We start from the raw sequence: 26,087 nt of genomic DNA on the forward strand, positions 1-26,087 counted from the left end.
GCCCTCTTCCACAAGCTGTCCTCCCCCAAACGAGATAAGATTGCTCATAATTTACCAAACCTGGTCAACGGGATTCCCAGAGTCGAAATGAAAAATACACCCAGGACAAAAGGTGCAGAAATAGGGACAAAATTCTGTGATGCGGAGGCTTACAGAACAGCCAGATACCAGCCTAGAGCTTCAGGCAGAGAGGCAGAACAGCCGAGAGGGCACTGACAGCCTATTCCCAGCTTATCAGAGCAACAAACACATTACAATATTATCCCCTTCACTAACCCCGAGCCCTTCCCCAAGGAACCACAGGGCTTTTAGCAGCCAGCAGGGCCATGGGGCTGCTCTGACTGACCTCGTCGGGGCTGGAGGCCTGGTACACCCTGCAGGAGTCCTCGTAGTGGCGCTCGGCCTCGGCCTGGTCGGTGACGCCGTTGCTCTCGTAGACGGGGGTGACGTTGTGGCACAGCGCGATGGCCTTGACGGCCTCGTGCACGCGGCTGCTCATGCTGCGCCGCACCTTGGTGGCCAGGGACAGCCCCTTCACGGCCGGGGGGTCCTGTGCCTGCTGGGGGACACACAACACGCTCTTACTGGGGGAAAAGTGACATTTGGGATCAGTTTGTATGGACTGCGCAGGTCCGTGTCCCCACAGACCAGGCACGCCCTTACTGAGGGGAAAAATGACATTTGGGATCCGTTTGTACAGGCCTGTGTCCCCACAGACCAGACATGCTCTTACTGGGGGGAAAAAGTGACACTTGGGATCCGTTTGTGCAGGCCACTGTCCCCACAGACGAGGCACGCCCTTACTGAGGGGAAAAATGACATATGGGATCAGTTTGTACAGGCCTGTGTCCACACAGAGCAGGCACGCTCTTACTGGGGAGAAAAATGGTATTTGGGATCTGTTTGTACAGGCCCATGTCCCTAAAGACCAGGCACACTCTTCCCACCCTGCAGCCCCACATTTCTCTTCACAGAGAAAAGCAAGGCACAATTCTTCCCAAGAATATTTCTGGGTTTTGCATTCTCTGAAGCTCAGAGAAAGAAAACACAATTCTTATCATTTGCTGTGCCTGTGTTTGTGCCAAACATGGAGATTGTTTACCCAGAGTGATGGTGTCTTGTTTCCTTGGCCTGTCAGGGCCACGTGTGTGTGTGTGTGGGGACAGTCACGAGATTCTGGGCAGTGTGTGCAGGGTTGAGTGCTTGGCAGATTCAGTTTTAGATGTATAGAATAATACAGTATAAGAAAGTAATTAATTAGCCGTCTGATATCCATGGAGTCCTCCTCATCATTCCTCCTTTGTCGGGGCCCTCACAGCATTGCCATACCACCCCTCACTCAGGCCACTCAGTGTCTCAGGGAACTCTCCAGTGCAGCTCAGCTCCTGGAGCATCGCTCCTCAAGGGCCCCAAAAGATGGAAGTTTTGGGACAGTACACCAAGAAAAAGCCCCTTAGCTGCAAATCCACCAAAAGGAACACACCATCCTCAAAAGACTCAGCGAAACCACTTTTTTACTCCACAAAGGACCAGTAGTTTGGGAAATTTAGTCACTTGGGTTTCATGTGAAAGAGAATACAATTGGTGAAAACACAAAACAGACGACTGGTATGGAGCTAGAAAATCTTAATTACATTCATTTATTTTTTAATACTATTTTTAGTATCAGAATGGGAGTCTTCAGATAATTGCACAATTACTAAATTATCCCAGTTGAAGAAGGGACACACAGTGATCCAGTTTCCTGCTCTGTTAACCTTTAGTGTCAAAAGGACAAAAGTTTCACTTCCAGGTCAAAGGGCCACAACATGGTAAAAATAAGAGCAAAGAATAAGAACTACAGTTCAAAATGAATCATTGCCAGCAAATGCTTCTCATTATAAGGAATCTCACTTGGTAATTATGAAAGTTTTATGAGACATATATCCTTTACCAGGCTAATTCCACACGTTATTTTCCACACTAGTGATTAGGACCCATAAGATCCTCAAATTTAGTATCACTGCCCATCAGCACTGCTGCCAAAATCCAACAGCAAACCCTCAGCTTAAGTGCACTCAGTCGCTGCTCACACACTGGACTAGTCAGTCACCCAAATGGTCCTGACAAATACTGGGCACTTTGGCAAATAATTAATCAGTAGTCAAGTTTTCTCTAGACATTCAGTATAAAATGAAGGCAAATAAAGCTGAAGTCTGAGGGTTTTTTGTTTTTTTTAAATACAGTTCCGTCATTTAAGAGTCTCAACACAAGAGAAGAACCAAATGCTAGGAAGGAGAAAGAAAAGAGATAGCGGGATATCTAAATAAAAGTTATTTTAGACTCAGACCTCAGCAGCAGGACACACTTGCACGTGATGTGAAACAGCCCACAGAACATAACGAGCAATCGTGGCATTATTTATGAATTAAGCATCCAGTGACCTTCAGGCTTTCCCAAAAGCAGCTCATAAGCAGATCCCTACCACATGAATTCCCCACTGGTGCAGTGATGTGAAATTTTGGGCAGAGGGAGCCAGGGGATGCAGCTGGTTGTACCTGTGTGTAAATGCTGAATATGTGGCTCTGCACCTCATCCATGGAGTCCAGGCCGTAGGCCACCGTTCCCAGGTGGAGCCTCTTGAAAACCATCTCGTTCTGGGTGAGAGTCCCTGGGAAAACAGCACCATGGCGTGGGATCAACACCCCTACCCAGCACACCTCCTGTCCCTGCTGTGCCCCCAGCACACAAACCTGAACGTGGGCCAGCAGCTGAACCCATCACTGCAGCACTCCCAGCACAGCCAGGGCTGGCAAAAAACCCAAAATCAACAGACCCGAGGGCTCATTCTCCTGGGAACTGGGGGTGTATAAATAACAGTGAGATTCACCCCACAGACAATGCCAGCAGGAGCTGCAGGCACAGTTCTGGTTCCACTGGAACCAAAAAAATTGGAAACTACTTCAGTGGGACCAGGATTTTATGTCAGACCAAGCTTTTCATCACATCTCAGGCCTTCAATTCAAGCTCAGCTTCAAAAGTGTAAGGGCAGCAGCAGACAGCTTCTTCCTACATATATGTTATCTTAACCTGGCTTTGAAAACCAGCTCTAAAAAGTTGATTTTAATTTTATTTTTATCCTCAGCTTTTGTTGTAACAGCATGCTTTAAGTATTCATTCAAGTAGTATAATATTCCTGTCCAACCTTACTTACAGCACATTTGGAACAAAAAAAAACAGAACTTTTTTTCAAAATCTGAATAAACCATTTGTCAAAGTGACAGGAAATGCATATTTCTTCCAGTCCTAAGAAATAACACATTATCCTCTTTTCCTGGCCAAAAACATAACAGAATCCAAACAACATGCCATGACTCAAAGCTGTATTTTCTGCACCAGTACCTGTTTTGTCTGTAAGCAAATAGGAAATCCTCCCCAGCTGCTCAGGGATGGTGCTGGACCGAACCACAGTGCCAGGGATTTTGGAATCTCTGCGGATCACCCAGCTGTACACAATCTTCCCCATGTCCAGATTCACACGCAAACTGCACAGGAAGAAAGAGAAAAAGGAAAATAAAAATTATCACCAGGTAAACTTTGGAAAAAATCCTTGTGCACTGCCACAGTGCAATGAAAGGACAACGAGTTCCACAGTGAACCTGAGTGCCAAAGAAGAGTTTCAGGAGTTTGTTCAAAGTCAGTGCTCTGGTGCCAATGTAATTACACTGTCATTCAAAGACGGATGACAAAATTGAATGAGAAGAGCAGATATGATTTGAGGGGAAGGTGGACAGAGTAAGGACAGTGATGGATACCAGAGAGCAGATTAAAAATGGAACTGAAATGAATCCCAGTCCTGCACCCAAAGTTACTAATCTACTTTCTAACACAGTACAATTTAATATCAAAGTTTCATTGCCCTCTAAATGCATTCCCCTACATTCTGTATAAAACACCCTCCTTTTCCATTTTTTACTCTGTTCTAATCACAGTAACCAAGTATTTCAAACACTGAGAGAAGGGAATTTAAATGCCTAATCCACAGTCTGAGCCAGTGAATGGGTTAATAAATTGAACAAATTCAGCAGAAACTACAAAGCAATTCTTATGTTTGAGCTTCATTTCTACTTCTGGCCTGGCTGAGCTGTGCAATGAGGAACAGTAAGAGCTCAGGTGCCCGAGCAGGCAGTGCTGTGCTGGGAGCATTCCCAGCTGTCCCCTCACCTGATGGGAATGATGTTTGAGAACAGCAGCAGGAACCTGATGATCTGCAGGTACCAACGGCCTGCAAAGTGCTGGAGGGCCACCATGACCAGGGACACCACCACCAGAGCCCCAAACAGGATCTTGGTGAGGCAGTTCACCTCCAAATCAAAGAGGCCAATCTAGGACAGCAGGAGAGAGAGAGTTCAGGCACACAGATGAAGGTGTCAGCTCAGTGCAATATTTACACAGGAAGTGAGCTGCCCCCTCCATCCAAAGAGCCATTCCATAGAAGCTACTAGTCAGCTTCTCTTCTTTCAAAACACTACAAACATATTCAAATTTATAATCAACACTCTTGCCAGCTTATTACATGAGATTTCCATCCCTCAGAAGCTCAGCAGAGGATGCAGAGGTGTGAGAGGGCTCATGCTGCCAAAAGCTGCATAAACACCCCTGCACTGTGTCTTAGCTGTGCTACAATGGAAGAAATGCAGCAAAATAAAGCTTTTCTATTCTAACAGGGACTGTCTCATTATAAACATATAAAACAACCTTTGACAACCTTAAAAAAGTGTCATGACATATATATATTGGATGAAAAAAATCCTATAGAAATCCAGGAGAAATAGGTTACTGTTCTGGTAACTATCTTAAACCACAGGCTGGAAAATATGAGTTATTCATATGAGGTTGTTCCTAGAGTGTGTACATAGAGTATTTAGAAGGATCTCCTTGTAAAAAATGATCTGTTTCTGCCCCTTGTTATTTATTACAAACCTGTTTCTTCAGCATACCTTACTTCTGGGGTTGGAGGTGTTCATCACACTGCGCAGCTCCCTGCCCGTGTAGAGGACAACTCCCACCACAGTACCTGCACACACAGAGGTTTTCTCCATAAAAACACTCCTCAGGTGGAGAGCACTTTCAGCAGGCTAATTTCAGAAGCAAGCAGAAATTCAAAAAGCTGGAATCTGCAACACCACACCTATGCAAACACAGACTGGAACAGGAGACATCCTCGCAGCAGTAATTCAGTCTCAGGGCTGGACTTGATGCAGCATCACAGACTCCATCAGCTCATGGGAAGAGCAGCCAGCTCTGCTCTACCTTCCCTGACCCCCTTTTGATCCACTATAGTCTCTCCAGACTATAAATAAAAGTTGGTAGGGATGGAGGATTTCTTGGATTTCCTCCCACCACTTGGAATCCCACTTAGGTGCTGCCTTCCATTGTATGTCCAAATTACACCAGCTCTGGGCTAGGGTTATTTACTGACAAAGGTTGAAACAATCAGAGTAAATCTAATTAATTCCAGAGCTAACGACAGAATTACCTTATTTTAAAATCTACAATTGACTTAAAGTGTTATCTAAATACTGTTCCTACCACAAAGTGAATCACACCAACTCCTACCTTCCTGGAACAGATGGAGCTGCTCGCAGCCCATCAGTGAATTTGAATGCTCTGTCCCACAGTTGCTAAAGAGCTGAGAGCAACAAAGTCCCCAATTTTCTTCTTGCAGAAACATAATTCACCATTAAATACAGGGTTTCTATGGGCTTTCTCTTAAAGACTTTGCAAAGAGCCATGAAGAAAAAGCTGTCTACCATCAACAGTTTAAAAGCTGCTATTGCCCAGAGTTAGGAGTCTGTAAAAATGGAGAAAACCAACTATAAAAAAAACACTATGCCAATACATTGCTACTTTATACTCTACTGTTCCCCTGCTCTCACTAATGATCAGTTTTAACAAGCTGCAGGTGACTTATTTTTAAATAAGGCTGATTCAAGAGAGGTGGTTTCTAAAAATATGCTGAGAAACATTCCTTTAAAAAAAACCACCCCCAAAAACAACAACAAAGCCTTGGAGCCAGATGGCAGGTGGTGGTAAGATCATCACAATTCAGATCAGCAGATGGCACAGCTACTCCAAATCCACTGCAAACAGTCAGAGTCAGACCCAGCCCTCCTGCAGCAGATGGAGAAAGACACATTGCTCTGCTTCCTCTTACAGGGGCTGCCCCATGAGATGGCACCACAACCCGACAGCAGAAGAAAAATAATATCCACATTTTCTCCTTACAGAAATAACCTACAACATGCTATTTGTTATTACCACAGGAGAAACAAAATCCAGTATTGTATTGATAAGTCAGTCAAAATGAGAGGAAGCACCTGCCAGGACTACAAGAAGCTTGAAAACACATTGATCTGTGAAAAGGGAGTGTTTCTGGTTGGTTTATGGCCATTTCAAACAGACTCAATTGCATAAACCCTTTGAAATTATATTTGCAAATGCATTGTCAAGTCTCTCCATTTGACAAGTCTAACTCCAGAGCTGGACTCCAGAATTGCACTCTCCTCCAGCTCCTGCCCAGCAAACACACTGGGCAGGAGAGGAACAAGGCTTTTACTTTGACAAGCCTCTACAGGGGGGCATTGATTAATCTCAGGCCTCGGGAGTTTATCGGACATATGAGTCAAAATCTGTCAAAGACTTGATTTTCTTTCCTTTCTTAAGAGTATATAGGACAAACTCAATGGCAGCACTTACCTGGAAATCTTTCATCTCAGCTTCTGTTCCCAGAATCCATTTGACACCATTTCTGTTACAGATTAGGATGTCAATGTGCAGAGCAATTAAGTGCTATTCTGCTCCTAGATGCTAAAGAAGGCCCCAAAGGCCACTCCACTTCTTTCTCATCTAGGAATGTCCAAGAGGCAATTAGATGTCAGCTCAGCCCCCCAGAGGTGTAAGGACAAGGGGGAAACCTCATTCCAACTGCTAATTTCTCCAACTGACAGAATTATTATTCCATCACAGAAATACCTTTAAAAATTGCTAACATATTCCCTTAAAAACAACTTTACATGGGTCTCCACCTTACCTGATGCAATCACTGTGCTGGCCCACAGGGTGTTTTCTATGCTTAAACTTTCATTTACTGGAGGGTCACTGTCCTCCTACAATGGGAAAAAGAGAAAAATAAACAAACTTGTAATGGAAAAGAGCAGAGAATGAGAGGTATTTGGGGAGTGATGCTGGGTGAGCTGGCAGAGGGATTTCTGATAGAATGGAGAATTTTCATAAACCCTGGTGACTCTGTGGTTGATTTTAGGCCCTGCCAGCAGACTCACCCTGGTGAAGGTCCCCACAAAGTTGTGGATGTCAATGTTGGGTTCCTCTGCGTAGACATAGGAGCGGATTTGCAGCAGGTCCTATGAAACAGACACATCCATCAGCCCTATCAGCTCCTATCAGCCAGGCACAGCTTATAATGTACAGGAGTTTTAGCACAACACTGCTCCAAGAGTTACTTGGCATGGTTTAGAATTGACTTGATAGCTACTGCAGCCCAGGAGTCCCCCAGAAAACACACCTGGGGTAGCAGGGCATTTCCTGGAGTAACACCCGAGAGACTCCTGGGACTTATCTGTGCCCAGGAAAGAAACCCCAGCCTGAAAACAGGGCTGCAGCATGCCCAGGTTTTCAGGGAAAGCCTGTCCAAGCTCCCAAGCACAGAGTGGCAGGCAGGTGCTCACAGAGGCCGTGGGCAGGCGCTGGGTGCAGGTGACAGGCAGCCGCAGCTTCCAGTCGGTCTCCCCGTCCAGCTGGTCCGTGCGCAGGAAGCAGGAGCCTGGGGATGGGAACAGCAGTCAGGGACCCTTGGCACACCTACAGGTAACTCAGGGGATGGCTTCCCCTCTAGGACACCCACATCCTTCTTTCTCTGGAAACACGGCCTGATTTGCATTTGTTAATAACAGAACGATGACGTTCCTGCACCACATTCCTCTCCCTCCACTAGGACAAAATTCTCTGTGCTATACTTTTTTTAAGACACTTGAAATGTTCCCATTAATCTGTTCTCTAACCCTTCTGATCAAACATTTCCTTATCCCACACTTAAAACGAGCCTGAACAGTAAGTAAATATATCTAAAATGCAACCAGATTCATTTACCCTGGACTCAACCCCTACATTCTTTGATTAGCAAACAAAACTAGAGTATAACATCCTGAGAAGTGGTGGTCCATAAAACCACTTGAGTTCCCCCTCTCTCTAAAACTTTACTATTATCTATTTCTTTCACATTTCCAAAAGATAATTTTCTCCAAACAACCAGTGAAAGGTTAATGGCTATTTTGACAATTGGTTCCAGATGTTTACCATTCTTCTCCGACGTCCTCAGGAAGATCATGTCAGCAGGGACCCTCTGGTTCTGGGGGGAGAAGAAAGGCCATTATTGTGCAGGCAGCCCTGCACGCGTGTGCAGCGCCTTCCCCAGAGCAGCAGAGGCACAAAGAGGATTCCTTTGTCAGCCTGGAGCCTGGGATTCAGTTTGCTTTGAATCCTCAACTCGCTTCCCTGCAGAATTCCAAGTGCACGATAATAACTGGTGCCAGCTCCCACTGATCAGACACAAGGGTTAGGTTTACAAAAGGGCTGGAGAGTAATTCTAGAAGTATGAAGAAATCTTAAACTAGTGCTGGTTTCCTTTCAAGGAGTCCCATGTTAGCAGAAAGGTTGTACCTGGAATCTGCAGCTACCAAGTTTCTCATTTTGTACTGAGCATTTCCATACTAATGGTTTTAGAGGTCACAGCTGCTTACAGAGAGTGGGTGGGAAAAACAAAACCAGTGGATTAAAAAAATACATTAAAAGTTGTACAAAGGGGGAAATATACGTCTATATACCAGTACCTACAAACAGATCACGTGGTCTCCCAAAACTGCAATGCTTATACCCAAAGAAACATCTGGGTGCTGCTTTTGTTCCAGGTATTTAACCTGTGTCCAACAGTCACAGAAAGGACAGGGAAGCTCTTTATCTTGCTATATTATAAGAAAAAAATTGGTTATAGGCATACCCACAGATTTGCCCTCATTTGTAAAGATAATGATGTTATTGGTGAGGTGGGAGAGCACTGTAAAGTGATTAAATATTTAAACTTGTGTTCAACACCTGATATTCTAAGCCTATTGTAAAGTAAGTAGGAATTCAAAAGACCTCATTTTCTATGGTCTTGCAAAAAAAAAAAAAAAAAACCCAAAACCCCAAAACCACTTTACACAGGAAAGAAGAGCATAAAGGCAAACCTTTTCCACAATGATGAGGTCACCCACTTGTATGTTAGAGCTCTTCACCTTGACAGTCCCTGCAAAGGAAAGGTGTTGGTGTCAGAGCAGAGCAGGACAGGGTTTGGGTGCTGTGTGCTGCTCCTCCCCTCCCCTCCTTCCCCTGCACTATGGGGCTGAAAATGGGAAATGTTTCCACTGCAGGGACTGGGCAACGCTGCCCTGGAAAGATTTCTGAACCCACTGTCCCCACTAAGGGGTGGCTCTCCCAAAAAGGGCTGGAGCCCCTCCTGTAACAGCTCCAGACACCAGCCCTGGCTGCAGAAAGCCCCAGCCACTCCCTAGTCACAACTCTGAAACAACTCCTTAAACTCCTTTTTGTAGTGCCTAACTCATGAATTCAAAAACACCTTCAGCATCAGGCAGGTGCCAGAGCAAGAACAGAAAGCTGCAGCAGGGAACCATCAAATCCAGCTCCTTTTCCTCAGGTGCCTGGAAATGCAAAGCTCGACTCTCAAGCCAAGGCCTGGAAGTACAATGGTCCTTCCAAATTCCAGCCTCATTTCCTGCCCTGCTGCAGCTCCAATCTCTGGCTCAGCTCTGCCACCTCTCCTCTGCCTCTTGCAGGACTGGCCAAACAAGCAGAGAACAGGTCCTACAGAAATCATGTAAATATTTATTCCTGTGCAGCTGTCAAACATTTCCCAGTTGCCTTAAAACAGGGGATTAATTTAACAGTTGGCTAGTAATTTCAAATCATTAGCCAGCTCTAGATTTGGCTTCTCAGACTAACTAGTGATTTATAATCAGTTAATTTGAACCCTGCCTCCACGTGTCTGTTATATTTCAACAAAAGCCTCTTTAATCTGCTGTGATTTGAGTGGAAGTGGGGGAGGCACGTGGAGCTCCCCCTGGCACGGACAACACTCCTACTGTACCTCAAAATTCACGGGCTAACTGGCCAGATAGCAGCTCAGGGGAAAGCAGGAGGGGGAAGGGAGGGGGAATAGAAATTAGCACAAAGCACAAAGGTCACTGGGATTTTACTACTGGCAGTCCCTTCATTAGCATCCTTCTCAGGATATGCTTCAGTGTTTCTGCTCCAAATTAACAATGAAAGCCATTCTGGGCTGGGGCAGCCTGCTGCTTTGGTGACACACTGTGTGCCTAACAACATGCTTCATCACTGCTGCTAATAAATGCAGACTTCCTTGCATGCTGTAATTATTCCTACAAATTATAAGCAGTCATGGCCCATTTCACAAATATCTCATAGGTCTTTCATGGATTCTGGAGTTTGCCTTGTGAGGGTTTTTGGTTAAAAAAAAAAAAAAAAGGTAAACAAAATGAATGCTGGGCTAAAGACATCTCTGCCGGGGCAGGAAGCAAACCGGGGATTAAGAGTCCATTACGCTGGGGCTTGAAAAGAAAAGCTGCACTCCAAGAGGATCAAAAAAAGCATCCCTGGCAGTCTTCTGTATGGGCTATACAAAGTTAGGTACTATGACACTAAAAGGGTCTGACAGATAACATCTCTTCCTCCCCTTTTAATACGGTTATTCACAAAGCAACAAAAAGTGCTTTTGAATATTCTCCTGTGCAAAGGGAGGGGGGAAAAGCCCGAGTGCTCTCCCCACACAGCCACTCCTGGCCCAATGTGCAGAAAAGCTGTGGATTTGTTTAACCATATTTTCTGTATTCTCTCCAAGATCACAAGGATTTATCTGGTGACTGTCAGCAGAAGCAGCGCTACCTGCAGGGTTCAGACAAACTTTTTTAGGTTTTCCTAAACAAGGTAAAAAATCATTTTGCAAAAGAGGAATTAATGCCTGGACAAAGCTGTAACGTGATGATTTCCTATCATTACGTACATAAAAGGCTTTTGGGATCATTATGCTGAAAACAGTATCATCTGCTGTAAAATTTTTCCAATTTGAGCAAACCCAAAGCAGCTGGAGCAGATTTGTCTTGCTCAGGAACCCTCCCAACCTCAGCTGTTGGAGGGTAAAACAAAGAGGGGACCTTTCTATAAGCAGCACACGTTTTTCTAACTCCTGGATAAATGAGATGCCCTTTTTAGGGAGCTAATTCCGCTTCTGCAGCCTCCCTGGCCCCCGTGGGTGACATCTCTGCAGCGTGCACACACGTCCTGCTAAGAAGGGCCAGGACCAGATGTTTCCTTTGACTCGGGACTCCCATAAAGAACTTGCTTGAATTAGTTTTATTTTGATCTTGGGAATTCTGTAATTCCCTTTTCTTTCTGTGGGGAAACTGCCACCTAAACATCAGATGTTTTCTCATGCATGTTTAAAACCAGCTAATAAGCACAACTGGTCCATTTCCCACAACTGCTCTATTTAAGTAATTTGTAATTATAAACTCCTGGTTTTGTAAGTGCAACTAGAAATGTTTCCTCTAAATACACACAGGTTTATCCAGCATTTATATCACTTTCAGTTTGTACTTCCTTAAGTTAATCAGAATAGAAGTTGGTGTTTATCACTTCTTAAAAGGAACTAGTCTTGATCTCTCATTCAAAAAAATCTATTGTTAAAATTTGTCCGGTATTTGTTTCATTCTCTGCTATGCCCTGATTTATCTTTCTTAAAGAAAAGAAAGTAAACAAAATCAAATGCAAACACTTTGCTCCAATTTAAGCTATGGTTTTTGAAATTATCACCAAATTTGCAGCATGATGGATGTACCAGAAAGCAGATAATTTCAAGTAATAAATATATTTGCCAGAAAAGATTCCCCTTTTTACCCTATGAGCACTTAGGTCAAAATTTCACAATAGTTCTGCAAAGCTGCACTGAAGTACAGATCCAAACAGAGGTTTACTAAAACAAGTTAAATGCATCTAAAACATAAAAAAAAAAAGAGGGGTGGGTTTGTTTGATGTGCTGCACCAAACTTTCGGCTTTTGTAGACTTATGCTGTGGAGCAGGACTCGCAGAGTTTGGGAAAATATTGTTTTTTTATGGCTGGTAAATGCCAATGATCTGTATCCTAAGTAGCACCCCTCAGTAGGAGGTCCCTTCCCACTTTTCTGTGGAGTTTCTCTCTATTATGCAGTGTTACCCAGGGAGGGGGGGCTGCAGGAGAAGAAAAACAAGCCAGGAATTTGCAAGCACAGTTCGAGCTTTCCATCAAGCACATCAGAACACAGACCCCTGAACACAGGGAGGCTTGTGGCTTATGAATAGGGGATTGAAATGTGATTATTTTTTATAACAATCCAAACAACTCTCCTTTAAATGCAGAGCTTTCCACTAAAAAAAAAAAAAAAAAGCTTTCCAGAAGTCTGCTGGTTTTGTCATTTTGGAACATAAATGGATCATCTGGGTAAAAAGATAAAGATTTAGGGTGGAGGTTTTTGTCATTAGTCTCAGCACAGGGCTGTGCCAAACCCCTGCAGCATGACCTGTGCTGTTCCACAGCAGCAACAAAAGAAAAGCCTGTAAAAACCCCAAGTCCTACTGTCAGCTACACTGAAAATTAATTGTTCACATCAGCTGTTCCAAATTTATTTTGGTATTTGCTGCTTCTGCCTCTGAGCTGGTGACACTCTCCCATGAAAACCCAGCTCCTTGTATAAAGGGGTGAGATAAATCAACCCCCAAATTTCCATCCCCAGCCTCACCAGGCCCTGCCCTGCTCCCAGGTAATTCCCAGAGGAGCTGAGGTTTTAATCAGTGGAAAAGATGATGAGCTCTCCCAAAAAACTAAGTTCTGAGATTGGGTGAGGGACAGAAAATTACTCTTCTCCCCAAACCATGTGACAATCATAAAAAATTTTCTATGATTTTTTCTACTCTAAACTACACTACAGTCTCATTCCTGTTTCTGCACAAAACTCATGTTAAATACAGTGGTTTGAGATTTTCAGCTAGTGCCCAGCTGCCAATCCTCCTTGGTTTCTTTCACAAAAATTAGAGAAGTTAAAGGACTGGGGGGAGGGAAATCATTCATGGGAAACGTAATAGCAATATGAAAAGAACTAAAGGAGAGGTCAGGCCCCTTATAGATCATTGAATAGAATCCAGAAGGCAACTCTTTTATATCTTTAAATAGATGTAGTACACCCCTCTTGGATGAGGCTTTTGTTGGTTGCCAAGCATTTTAAGTGTTGTACTAAGAACATGTTATTAAAAGGGGATTTAATATTCAGAAACTCAAACTCCCTAGTTTGGAGTTGCCTCATAACTCCTGGCATGTGAAATATATCCAGCCTTAAGCAATTATATTTGAAAAGCAGCCTTATCCCTACAAATGCAGCATTTTTTTACTACACCTACATCACTGCATCTTAATTCAGGGGTATAAACTTTTATAACTAAGAAACTGGAAATGGAAAAGAACCAAAACTTGCTCAAATTCAGTTCATTCCCTTTTTGAAACAGAAGCCTGGCCTCAGCATCTTTGTCATGGTATTAGGAGTAACTCCATAGTGAGGCAGCACTGGATTGCTCAAATGAGAATTTAAATGTCTTTGTTAGGTACAGCACAGCTGGAAACAATGGCCAGAGCAGGGTCAGGCTCAGCTGAGCCCAGCCTGGGCTCCCTCCCAAACGGGGGCTCCAAAGGAGCTCCAGGGGATGGACATGGAAAATGCAGGAGCTGACCCTGCCAGTGCTCAGGAGCCACAGCACTTGCTGCTGACAAACACACACCTCATTGTTTTTAGGGTCTTTTTTTAGGCTCTGTAGCGTGGTGATGCCCTGGCACAGGTGCCCAGAGCAGCTGTGGCTGCCCCTGGATCCCAAGGCCAGGCTGGACATTGGGGCTGGGAGCTCCCACTGTCCCTGCCCATGGATGGGGAGGCTCTGGGTGATCTTTAGGGTCCCTTCCCACCCAGCCCATGCCATGAACCCCTCAGCAAACCCAAGCCCCACCAGGCCTGCTGAGGAGCCCCCCAGGAGCAGCCCCCCATGCCAGGGCTCCGTGGCCACACAGCCACGTGCCTGGGAGCCCGAGCCCCCTCCCAGGCTGAACTCTGGCTGTCAGCAGGGCTGCAGGCCCAGCCTGGGGCTGACCTCTGGCTGTGAGCTTGCTGTAGATCTGCGAGTTCACCTCCTTGTCCCTCATGTAGCAGCGCAGCTCCTCGGCCGCCTCGCGGATCACGGTGACAGCCAGCACAAACCCCTGCCAGCAGCACGGGGAGACACAGGAGCAAAGGGTCAGCGAGAAATCACAGCTGCCTGCAGCAACAGCCACATTTATCAGTGCCAATGTAACAATCTGCATTTCCTTTCTCTGGCTGATGCTCCTGAATCAGTGCACTGAGATGTGCTGCTGTGCAATCCCCAGTGCCAAACCCACACCAGCTGCTTAAAAACACACTTGCTGCTTAAGAAACTGCCAGTTTTATCATGGTGCTCTCCCCAAGCACATCTTTATAAAGGTAATCCCCCTAGCAAGTCTTTGTAAAGTTTATCCCCAAGAAAACCTTTGTGGAGTTTACCTGAATAATGTAAGAACCAGATCTCATTTCACCCCACAGCTGAGTAACTAAGAGTGAGAAACCCAGGGTAAGGCAGACCCCTCAAATCCCAGTGCTCAGCACCTCAGAGCCACTGCAGTCAGCACAACTCATCTGGGAGAGTTCTTTGTACAGAAATATATACAGAAATGTGTATAAGCCCCTTTTTATATATTCAGATAAACAGAGGATGCATGTGCCTTCATGTGTACGTACACAGACACTCCACCTACACAAATAACACTCTAAAGATATTTATGTGCTCTGCTCATGGTATAATTACATGTTTGCCTGATTAGGGCTTCAGTCCTACTCTTCTGTACATCTGAGCAGTCATTTCATTTCCTCTTGCCATGAGGAAATGCCTGCATCACATCCTTCACTGCATAAAAAATAATTAATTAATGCAAGCCAATTCTTTATGGCCTTGGTATCACAAAGTCATGTTTCTACCAGAGACTATTAGCTCAGACTAAACAGTTAAAACACTCCTCAAGCACCACAGAAAATGAACTTTTTACAGCTTGTGCTGAAAGCTGCAACCAGCTACTGATTACCTCTGTCAATAAGGAGTTTTAGGAAGGGAGCAAGGTGATGATAGAAACTGCAGGTTTCTAGTACTTACACATATCCAAATGTGTGATCTAATTAATTAATATAGCAATGAAATGCATTCATTCATTTACCTGGAAATTCCTAACTGCTTTCCAAAATAAAACTAAAAAAGCATCAGCTATTTCCAGCTTAGGTTTCAGCTGTTTGAAAAGCCTTCAAACAATCACCCCAAAATATTCCCACATGTTCCAGCTGACTGTGTCATCTCATGTGTCATTCATGGAGATCCAGGCTTTAAAACAAATAAAATTCTAACAGCAGCGTCCCAAAGCTGCTTCTTCACTTCTTTCTGGCATTTACCAGGGATCTCACTGAAAGCTAAACCCTGCAACATGCACAGCACAGACCTCAGGAAGCAAGTTCAAAATATGATTGAAGGTGCAAACTTAACCTCACAGAAAAGGCAGCACAAGAAATTTTGTCAAACACCAAAACCTTTTTGGAGAAATAAACCTTGAAGGACCTACCAGAGGAACCCAGTATGTGTAAAGTGCACCAAGCCTCATCTCAACCACGAACTGAGAGCAGGCCAAGAGCAAGAAATAAAGGTTGAAGAAGTATTTGAACTGGTTAAACAACACCTAGAAAAAAAAAAAACAGACAAAAAGAGAAGGGAGGATGTTATGCATGTTGAAGTAACCACCAGAAACATTTCTGCATGCTTTCCTAGTGACTAAATGCTGACTTGGGGCAGTTTTAAAGCAGTCCTGGACACTCAGGACACTTCTGTGTCTGGCTTGCTGCTGCCCTGAGGCAGCCTTGGCATCAACTCCACCAAACACAACCCCATCATTTTCTCCAGCTCCAGATTCTGCACTTATCTCCTGTAAAACCACTGAAAATGGGGAAAGCAGTGGGGTGGGACGATGAAAAGCAACTTTAGCCATGCTTACCCCAGGGAGGAAGGTAAAGAAGTTGTACTTCTGGTTGTTGATGACATTGCGGGGGTACCTCTGCTCTCTCTTCTCTGGGTGCCCGAGCCAGACGCTGCGAGGCCTGGGGTCCCTCCTGCCACAGCACCTCAGGCACTCACAGCACCTGCACAGGGACCAGGCATTCATTAAGGAGCTCATTTCTGACACACCTGGGCTCACACACACCCCCTGCATGCAGCCCCTGCCTCAGCTGCTCCCCGGGCAGCGCCACACAACCACCATTTATATAAATATAACCACTATATCAGCACTTGCCCTTGAAACTCTCCGTTTTTGTCACCTCTACAAACTGTTTTTGCTTGTTAAAAAACAATCTAGAAGATTCTTCCCCCCCCCCCCATTAATGTATAAAATCCACACTGAAAGGCAGCTGGTTACCAAGACCAGACAAACAGCAAAACTGGTGTTAAACACTCAAATTCAGAAACTCTACTACAGAAATGTATTTTATGAGCTGGATACCTTTCAATTGCAGTTTGTTTTTGTGTTTGCAGGTGAAGACCTAAGACAATAGCCACTTGCATCCCAAATATATTGGAATAGAAGCTACTATAGATGGTGTTATTTGGATTCCAACAGAATATAGATAGACTCCAAAGAAAAAAGGGAGAAAAATGTGGCTTTCCTTCCTTCACAAAGGCGAAAAGGCTCCAAAATGAAGCTTTACCCAAGGGAGCAAATCTGGTGCCCACACAGCCTATTTCATCACAACGTGCTTTCCAGTTAGGAAAAATCAGTCAGTCCTTGCAATCAGACATCTGAAACCATTTACCTTTGTTTATTTTTGAGGCTGGGCCTCTTACAGGGATTGTACTCAACAGCAAAATAGCCCCACACCTATATCATAATATTTACAATAGGGTGACCCCTTGCAGCATTTCCCCCACAAACACACTTGTTGCTGTAAGAATGGGAATTTACAAATGCTCTGCTACTCCAGGCCTTGAGAAACAATCTAAAAAGAATGCAGCTCCAAGAATATGCAAGAAAGGGCATGGGAGAATCTGCTGAGTAAAAATAACAGGTTTGTGAAATCCCTGCCTGGCTGGAGCCAGTTTTTGCAAGCTCCTGAATTACAGGGAAAGCAAACTGAAAACCTAATTAAACAAACAAAAGGAAAACTTCCTGCCCAGCAAGTTTTGAAGGCAAATATCAGGAGTGTGGATGCCAGAGTAAAGAATATCCAGAATTTCTGTGGGAGTCTCCTCCACAGCCTTACAGCACGAGCTTCCTGTAAAATATTTAATTTTAAAATTGCCAGTGAACAGAATACTACAACGAGCACTGGGAGCCCCAGGTTGCAATTGGGGAGGTTCCTCAGCTCTCAGGAATCCCATTATATTACAGCCCTGCGCCAGGGAGGAAAATCCTGACAGCAAATCCTGACTCTTACCCCAGAAACGTTGCAGGATTTTTGTTCTGCAGGCACCAACTCAACCCCAGTGCTGGTGTTTAACCCTCAGCACTCTGTGACCGTGATTTCCCTCCTGTGCTGTGCTGGGGGGGCTCAGAGCAATCCACCACCCAAACCCTGCTCCAGCAGGAATGCTATCCCACAATAACTGCTCCAGGGCCAGCCCAGGAACTGCTGAAATCACTTAAAAGTGAAGTTTTGGTCAGAACAGAGCAATTTCTCAAGCACAGAACCATGTGCTCATTCTTCCAGGCAGATGTTTATCACTCCTCTCAAAGGTAGCCAATTGCCTTAATTTTTAATTATTTTTAAACTGTTGAGTGATGTCTTAAACTTCACTGGGGAAGAATCAATAAGATTATTAGTTCTTCTTTTTCCTCTGGAAACTGAACAACCTTAATGTAAAAAAGAAAAATTATTCATATGGGCACCAGAAACAAAGTACTCTGAGCACATACAAACGTGTTTTCAGATTAGCTTTGGTGCCCATTAAATAAGAAGTCCTTTTGACTGGAGCTGTCAGCTTTTTCCAGTTACTTTATTTATTCCTCTCTGCAAGAGTTCTGCAGGCACTGTGTAGTTCTGTGATCTGCTGTTTCTCTGGCTACCACCCCTGTTACAGATGCAGATGATGAGGGAAGAGGCTTCATTACTACAAAATTCTCTGCTCAGAGCAAAGGTAGTGGCACAGGAGGAAATTTCTGGCAGAGAATTATTTGCATTAGCAGGAATAATAAAATGTTTTCCATCACGAAATCTAAAGACTGCATCCTGGAAAGGGAAAGATTATCTAGAAAAACAGCTGGGAGTTTACATTGCTGCTGAGAAACGCTGATAAAATGAACGTGCACTTTCCAAGAGGAGGAATCACAATGTTACAGAAATGTAAACAGTTTCTGTAATAGTTTGGGAACACGTTCCTAAACATTTCTCCTTCTCCATTTTGCAGCTGAAGGACTGAAGGACAATCCTGCAATAACCCTGAAGTATAGAAAACTATCAAGTGAGGATAAATAATGGACTTTCAAAATCATCACCTTGCAGAAAGACCACGAAAAACACACGAGCACAGCTTATCTAGCACTGTGCAATTCACATTTTAAATCGTAACTTGGCAAAAAAGCAATAGGAAACAAACTCACAAGTCCTCAAACAGAGTCACAAGCACTGAACAGAATCTCCCAGGATGCAAACTGTACCTGAAGCTCAGTCCTGTAAGGGAGGCTGCCCTTAGTCTGCAGGGGGATCCCAATGAACAGGAGGAACTGAAGAACAGGTCTGCTCTGCACTTCACCTGGGATTATGTTTGCTCACAAAAACACGTTCCCAGTGGTGATGTAAGAGGCAGGAACAAGCAGAGTGACTGCCAGTTGCCAGGTGAACAGGCACTAGCAAGAAGCAGGTTTTATTTATAAATGTTTGACAGAGAAGTGTTTGAAGATCAAATAAAAAATACTCCCATGTAAAACAAACCCAATAGGAAAAAAGTGCCACTTTTGTAGGTGTGCAAACCTACAACCAAACCTGTTCTGAGGTGGCATTTGTCAAATTGGTGCTGATGTTCACTGGCATATTTAGTCACTTCTAAACCCAGCCCATTTCTCAGATTTCGTTTCTGTGACCCTCATGGGCCATGCTTGGCACCTTTAACACACAAACCAACCCCCACGTGACAGCATTCCAAAAGGAGGAGATAAATTTTCCATGGCTAAAGAAAACCAGAGTCATGCAACCACCTCACCCTTTAATGCACCTGCCCATGAGACACTGCAGGTGGAACACTCTGGAACATTCCCTCTGCAGGCCATGCAGCTGGTGTGGCTCTGGAGGGGCAGGGGAGCTGCAATTCCTGCAATGCCCAGGCTGTGGGAAGGCAGCCCAGCCCCAGGCTGCACGTGCCAAGGCACACCCACACAGGCTCTCCCAGGGCAGGAGCTGCCGTCCCTCTCTGTTGGCTCTGAGATGGAATTTGCCATTTTAAACAGAGCCAGAGTACACAGGCAGCACAATGGCTTTACAGCCTCAGCAAGTGTTCCTGCAAAGCTCCTCCTTCCCTCTCCTTCCCCTGCAGCTCTGGAGCCAGGCCTTTCCCACACAGCAGCTGCATGAGCACAGCGGTTTGCTGCTTTAAAAGGAGCCCTGCAGGACTGAGCACTGACACCATGAGCTATTTAGGGGGGAATTTGTGTCATGTGCTGAGCAGAGCACCCGGGGTGCTCCAGGAACCTGCAGCTCCTCCCTGCAGGACTGGGCCCTGGGCTCACTGCCACCCCACCAGGGCTGCTGCAGCTCTGCCATCCCTCCCTCCCTCCTCACAGTGCTCACAGGGCTCCAGAGCGATGCAAAGCCTCGGAATGAACAGGGCTGAATTCATGGCCCAGCACGGGAATTCAGAGCTCAGCCTTGGTGGCAGCCTCTCTGAAGCTGTGCTCAGGAACAGATCCCCACTCTCCCACTCACTTCTTTAAGCTCGTGGTTCTCTCCAGCACAGAGCTGAGCTGTCTGAGCCATCACTCATCTCTGCAAGGCTCCCGAGCCAGCTCCTCCCTGGCTTCCTTTCAAAGCATGCCAGAAACTGAGGGAAATGAAAGCCTTGCTGGATGGCACCTGCCCTACAGGTGAATTAGCCATTTCTTGCTTTTATTTTAACAAAACTCAAGATTTCTATAGAGACGTTCATGACCAGAAATCTGCTCCCCACTCCAGAAGACCACACCAACAAAAATCTGTCTGAAAAGTCACTCCCACTGCTGGGGGACCCCCAGAGTAGGAACCAGCTGGGGCGATGGCAAAGTGAAGCCCATCAACACTTGCCCATCCTGGTTTTCATATGCATCGAGGAACATAAATTGGATGCTTTAGTGTGGGTTTTTCCTCAGAGGGAACAGAAGAAAAGAGGCCTTGATTATGGCCTAGGATTTCCAGGCTGTGACACCAGGGACCCCTCCACTTGCTGGATGATTTGTTCTATGGTTTCTAACGCTGGTTTGGATTGGCTTGACTTCAATGCTTTGCTATCCATCGCTTGATCAAACACCAAGAGATCACATCACTAAAACAAGGGTTCCTCATGTATGACAAATCCCACCCCCAAACAATTACTGCACCGAACAGAAACCCCAAATCCAATTTATTTCAACTGCTATTGAGTAAAAGCCCTAGGCAAGCTTCCTTCCCGGCCGCTGGAATTTTTGCCAGCACTGGAAAGCCTCTCAGTGGCTGCTAATCAGGCAGGATCCCCAGGCAATGACCCATGGCTCGGGTTAGCTGAGGGCAGGCTCTGCTAGCAGCACTAACCACACTGAACACCCAGGAGGCTCCTGCTGGAGATTACAGAACTCCAGGAACAGAATCCATTCGAGCAGCTTGGAGAAATTTCCCAGGCCCTCACCTCTCCCCGCTCCCTTCAATCACGTCACCAAAGGCAAGGCCGTGGTGGCTGCACCTTGTGGCACTTGCTCAGCAGTGCATGTGACACAGGCACCGGGATTGCTGCTGCATCACACACACCTCCCTGCCCCGGGTACAGCACCAGCAACAACCCGACAGCAAGGAAAACACCTAATGCTGAATGAACTGTGTAAGCAATGTCAGCTACAGGGCTCTGAACACAAACTACCAACCAAAACATAAACAAGGCAAACGTGTATATTTCCCCTTGCTCTAACAGTGAAGATTTCTTTCGATATTTTGGTTTATTTTGCTAACATCACTCGCCACATTTAAAAACCCCAAATTCTCCAGGGACGAATGAAATGCTGTGCTAATTGACAGCCAGGTGACTCGGATACCACGTACACCCTGCTGTGTGCCAACCAACCTGTCTGCACAGTGGTGCGGTTTCGTAATGGAAGACTATTGGAAAACCATTTTCCTTATTTAACTTCCTGCATGGGCACACCGGTATAAACACTTCCCTACGTCTCCTTTAGGAACGCATCGCAAGCCCGGGCTACGGCGACATCGCCACCAAGGATATTGTATTGCCGAGCTGATACAGTAAATGGGAGCCGGGCCTTTGTTACACGCACCGCCGATGGATGCTCCTGCGCTCCTCCCAGCCGAGGCCGGCGGTTCTCCAGCCCCGGCTGATTGCACAGCGGGGATGGACGATGACAAGCATAAACCGGGCCGAGCCGAGCCGGGCGGGTGCGGCGGTGACACGGCCCGGCCCGGCCCCTCCGGACGCTGCTGCCCCGCCGTGTCCGCTCTGCCGGCGCTGAAGGCCGGGCCGGGCCGGGCCGCTCCCGCCGGGGCTGTCCCCGCTCCCGCAGCCCGCCCGCATCCTGCCGTGCGCCGGGCGTGCCGAGGCAATGGCGTCAGGAGCAACCTGTCAGCGCCGCCCGCCTGCCTCCCCCTCATCCTCATCCTCCTCCTCCTCCTCTCCTCCTCCCTCCCGGGCTCGGGCCGCCGCCCCCGTCCCCGTATCCCGAGCGCGGCCCCGCCGCCGCCGCCCCGGGATCGCGCTGCCGCTCACCCGCCGCGGTGCTTGCTGTCCATGCGCTTCTTCTGCCGGACCGGCTGCAGCGGGATGTTGTCGGTCATGGCCGCGGCTGCGGGGCGGAGCGGGGATGCTCCGGCTGCCGGCAGCGCCCAGCCCGGCCGCCGCCGTCTGGCGGCACCGCCGAGGGGCCGGCCCGGCGCCGCCGGCTCCCAGCACGCAGGTGCCGCGCCCGCCCCGCCGCCGGCTCCGCCCCGCCGCTCCCCGAACCGAGCGGCCAGGGATGCTCCGCCGGCCCGGCCCCGAGCGCCGGCACCCGGCGGCTCCAAGGGGCCAGGTGGGGTTGGGTAGGGTCGGGTCCGCTCCGCCCCGGACCGGGCAGGGCAGCCCCGCCCTGATCTGCCACACCCTCATCTGCCACACCCAGCCACACCCTGATCTGCCACACCCTGATCTGCCCCGCCCAGCCCCGTCCCCGGCCGTCACCTGCTCTGCCCTTCACCCCTTGTGCCCTTTCCCCGGCGCTCCGCGCCCGTTTCCCGTTCTCTCGCAGCCTCAGCAGCTCCTGGCCGGCCCGAGACCAACACCTCACCCCGGTGTGCTCTGCCACAACCCCGGTGTGCTCTGCGCTCTGCCTGCCGCAGCTGCGGGCTCAGCTCCCCTCCTGTAACGCACCCCACCCGCGGCACAGGGATGGCATCGCTGCTCCTGCTGCTCCCTCCCTGCCTGCTCCGTGACCTTCACCCCCTCAATGCCCCTTTCTGGATCCAAATTCAGATGTCCTCTGCAAATACAGGCTCAAATTGCTCCAGCATTTGTGGTTCTGATTTCAGGCATCTCGTTACACTATGGATTACAGCAGCACAAAAACTGCAACTGTCATTTAATGTTCTCCCTTACAGTTGAAGCAGAGTCATCCTGGCATTTTGCAATGAGGACGTTTCAGCAAGACAATGAAGAGTTACACCAGTTTCAGGCACCAGTACTGTTCAGACAGATATTTCCAATGCCATCCTAACTTGGGCTGTCTTGTTACAAAAACTGGTTGTAGGATTGATTTTTAGGCTGTTTGATTTTACATGGAGCAGCTGAAGCCCCTCCAGGTCATTCCTGCCCCACTCCAACATCCAAGAACGTGGGAGAAGGAACCACTGACTGCTGCAAGGTGACTCAGTCCCAGAAATGCTACAGGAGGAGCAAAGAGAGGCTCTGCAGCCTTACACAGAATCTGAGGAGCCAGAAAACCCCTCAAAGCCTCCTTATGGACACTGGTTTTCTGCCTTGTATTGAGACACTTTTGATTTTTAGTTATAAAATCACTCTGGAGGGTCTAGACCAGGCTGTAGCCCAATGGGCTAAACCCACTCCTTGGCATATTTCTGGCACAACATTTGCTTTGCTGGAAGGCTCCACTTGTGATCTCAGCAGCATTCACAGCAGGTATGAGCTCTCCTGGTTTCCAAGCCTTTGATTTTCATTCTCCTGTTGAGAAGGAATGCCCAAGGGAAAACCTCCAGCCTCAGTCTGAGAAGTTAGAATTGTTAAATCAACTGAAATAAACTGATTTTGTTTTTTTCTGATGCCACTGGCTTGCTTTGATGCTCTATTTTTGCAAGCACAGAACTTCAGCCTCACAAAGCAGCCCTGCAAGCTCCAGAATTAATATTGCACCGCTGCTAACTAAAAGGAGCTATTTTCCATAATTTTAAATCATTATCTATGTTGGTTTGGGTTTTTTTTTTTTCTCCCAGATGATTAAATTAACAGCAGAGCAAGCAGTTTTATATCCCTCCTTGTGATCCCAGCAAGGGATTTATCTTAGAACCAGAGCTGGGCCGTGTGGCCCCTCTGAGGTTGTGCTGTAGGGAGAGCCCCTCAGACTCTGTCAGTTCTCACCACTGCACCCCATCAATCCCTTTTAGCCCAGGAATGGTTCATTGGCAAGTCCAAGGCTGAGCCCCATTTGAACACAGAGGTTGGATGAAAGCACCAGGCTGTGGACTGGGGTGATTTAAGGCCTTTTCCTGAGCAGGCAGCACAAGCACCCCTGCCTTGCCAGCAGGATTGTGTTTGATGGGTCTCCCATGGCTCAGGCTCACACAGACAAATGGAAGCTGATCCTGGCAAAGCCCAGCCTATGGACACACCTGGCTGCAGGTGCATCTTAATCAAACCAGAAATTCCTGCGTCCCTCAGTCTCTGCCACAGTTCCCCACTGCTTTTGGAAGCCTTGCTGCCTCATCTCCTGCCTTTCTCCCCCTCAGCTCCGTGGTGCAGAGCTCTGTCCCCTCCTTGTCCCCTGGCTTTGCCCCCTGCTCTCTGCCCATGACACCAATTTCTCACCCACACCTGAAGCCTTCAGGGCCCCCTGATCCTCAAAGGCACCCAGGTCTCTGAGCTCCACTGATCAAACAACATGTGAATAAATTGTATTTTGGGGAGCAAGTCCTGGTGCCAGTTTCCCACTCAAACAATGGATGGGTGGTTCTAACAATGCATTTACAAATTGTACTCATTACCTGTTTAGTACAATATGCTATAAATTTTGTTCCATTACATTTCCCTAGTAAATAAATAATTGGGTATTTTATGCATAGGACTATTGTATTTTTCCTGATGAACACAGAGGAAAGTCATAATAATTATATCCTGTTTGACTTCTTATAAGCTGAAAGATTAATTCCATTTTGGAACTACTTTTGGGTTTATTTTTTTCCCTAACTACGAATATCAAAATATAGAGAATTCTGACATCTAAGGAGTTGTCTCAGACTAAGGGTGTATGACTGGTTGAACAAAATGTTTATAATTCCACAGGCAGCCCGAGTTGTGCCATTATTCTTTGTACCTGTTCTTATCTGATCCCATAAGTGCAAGTTTCACAAACACCAGGGTGCACCCCTTTGTCTGGAAGCACAGCCCGTTGCAGATGGCATTTGCAGCTTTGTTCCAGGGCTGTGTTTGCAGCTGCCCCGTTGGTGAGGAAGGCAGGAGAAGGGCTTTGGTTGCCAAGGGCAAAGGGGCAGCACTGGGCTCTGCACTGGGATAATTCCCTGGGCTCTGACTCACTCCCACAGTGACAGGCAAAGAGTTTGGTGCTGTGACACATCATGGATCCTCAAGCAGCACTGAGACAGGGCTGGGCTGTGGCATTCGATCCCCCCAAATCAGAGCCTGGGCTGGGGCATTCAATCCCCCAGAATCAGAGCCTGGGCTGGGGCATTCAATCCCCCCAAATCAGAGCCTGGGCTGTGGCATTCAATCCCCCAGAACCAGAGCCTGGGTTAATAGGCCTGTTCATATCCCCAGAATCAGAGCCTGGGCTGTGGCATTCAATCCCCCAGAACCAGAGCCTGGGCTGGGGCATTCAATCCCCCAGAATCAGAGCAAACCTGCCAAAGCTGCCCATTCCCAGCTCTGCACACACACACAGCCACTGCTGGAAGGAGCACTGAGAGCCAGGTGCTGCCCAGAGTTTCAGCTTTCATATTTTCCAGATTCTGTACTGCATTGGTACATAACTCACATAACTCTGAACTGCATATAAAGTGTTAGCAGTTCTCCTCACAGCTCAGTCACACAGAACCAACCTTTTCCATCCCCAGAACCAAGGACACTGTTGCAGCTTCAGGCTCCAAAAGTGTAAACAACAAAGAACTGAGGAGAGCAATCTGGGAAGATGGGACTGCAGAACCTGGAGCTGGGATTGGACAATTAACCCCAATATGGAAATGGACAAAAACTTATAAAAGTGTGAGAACTCGTGACTCACCGTCCATCTCGGGTGTAGGCTTGGCCAGGCTCTCGCACTGCCCAAGGTGTATCCATTAAGGCCCTCTAACAAATCCCTGCTTTATTCCCTAACTCTGCCCAGGCTCTGTTCCAGGGAGCCTCTCAAGGCACGCAGGGAAGCACAAGCCGAGCTGGGACAGCCCAG

At 46.9% G+C, this 26,087-nt stretch overlaps 1 protein-coding gene across 2 annotated transcripts in view; it reads right to left on the reverse strand.

Moving 5' to 3' along the window:
- The window catches only part of ATP9A (ATPase phospholipid transporting 9A (putative)), a 47,434-nt gene extending 25,093 nt beyond the window's left edge, over positions 1-22,341 (reverse strand). Inside the window, exons 1-14 of one of the 2 annotated variants that reach the window (XM_064729617.1) lie at positions 22,187-22,341; positions 16,254-16,398; positions 15,828-15,941; positions 14,300-14,408; positions 9,285-9,343; positions 8,356-8,407; positions 7,728-7,822; positions 7,323-7,403; positions 7,073-7,148; positions 4,980-5,056; positions 4,204-4,364; positions 3,382-3,524; positions 2,538-2,650; positions 347-556 (exon numbers count right to left, since the gene is read on the reverse strand). In XM_064729617.1, coding sequence (XP_064585687.1) covers positions 347-556; positions 2,538-2,650; positions 3,382-3,524; positions 4,204-4,364; positions 4,980-5,056; positions 7,073-7,148; positions 7,323-7,403; positions 7,728-7,822; positions 8,356-8,407; positions 9,285-9,343; positions 14,300-14,408; positions 15,828-15,941; positions 16,254-16,398; positions 22,187-22,254 — 1,503 coding nt within the window. In that variant the 5' untranslated portion in view covers positions 22,255-22,341. Of the gene's footprint in view, positions 1-346; positions 560-2,537; positions 2,651-3,381; positions 3,525-4,203; positions 4,365-4,979; positions 5,057-7,072; positions 7,149-7,322; positions 7,404-7,727; positions 7,823-8,355; positions 8,408-9,284; positions 9,344-14,299; positions 14,409-15,827; positions 15,942-16,253; positions 16,399-22,186 lie in introns of both variants that reach the window. The other variant, XM_064729616.1, reaches the window with a different exon arrangement.
- Between the last annotated feature and the right edge of the window lie 3,746 nt (positions 22,342-26,087).

The sequence above is a fragment of the Zonotrichia leucophrys genome, chromosome 20 (genome assembly GCF_028769735.1).
Source record: "Zonotrichia leucophrys gambelii isolate GWCS_2022_RI chromosome 20, RI_Zleu_2.0, whole genome shotgun sequence".
In the NCBI taxonomy this organism is placed as follows: Eukaryota; Metazoa; Chordata; class Aves; order Passeriformes; family Passerellidae; genus Zonotrichia; species Zonotrichia leucophrys.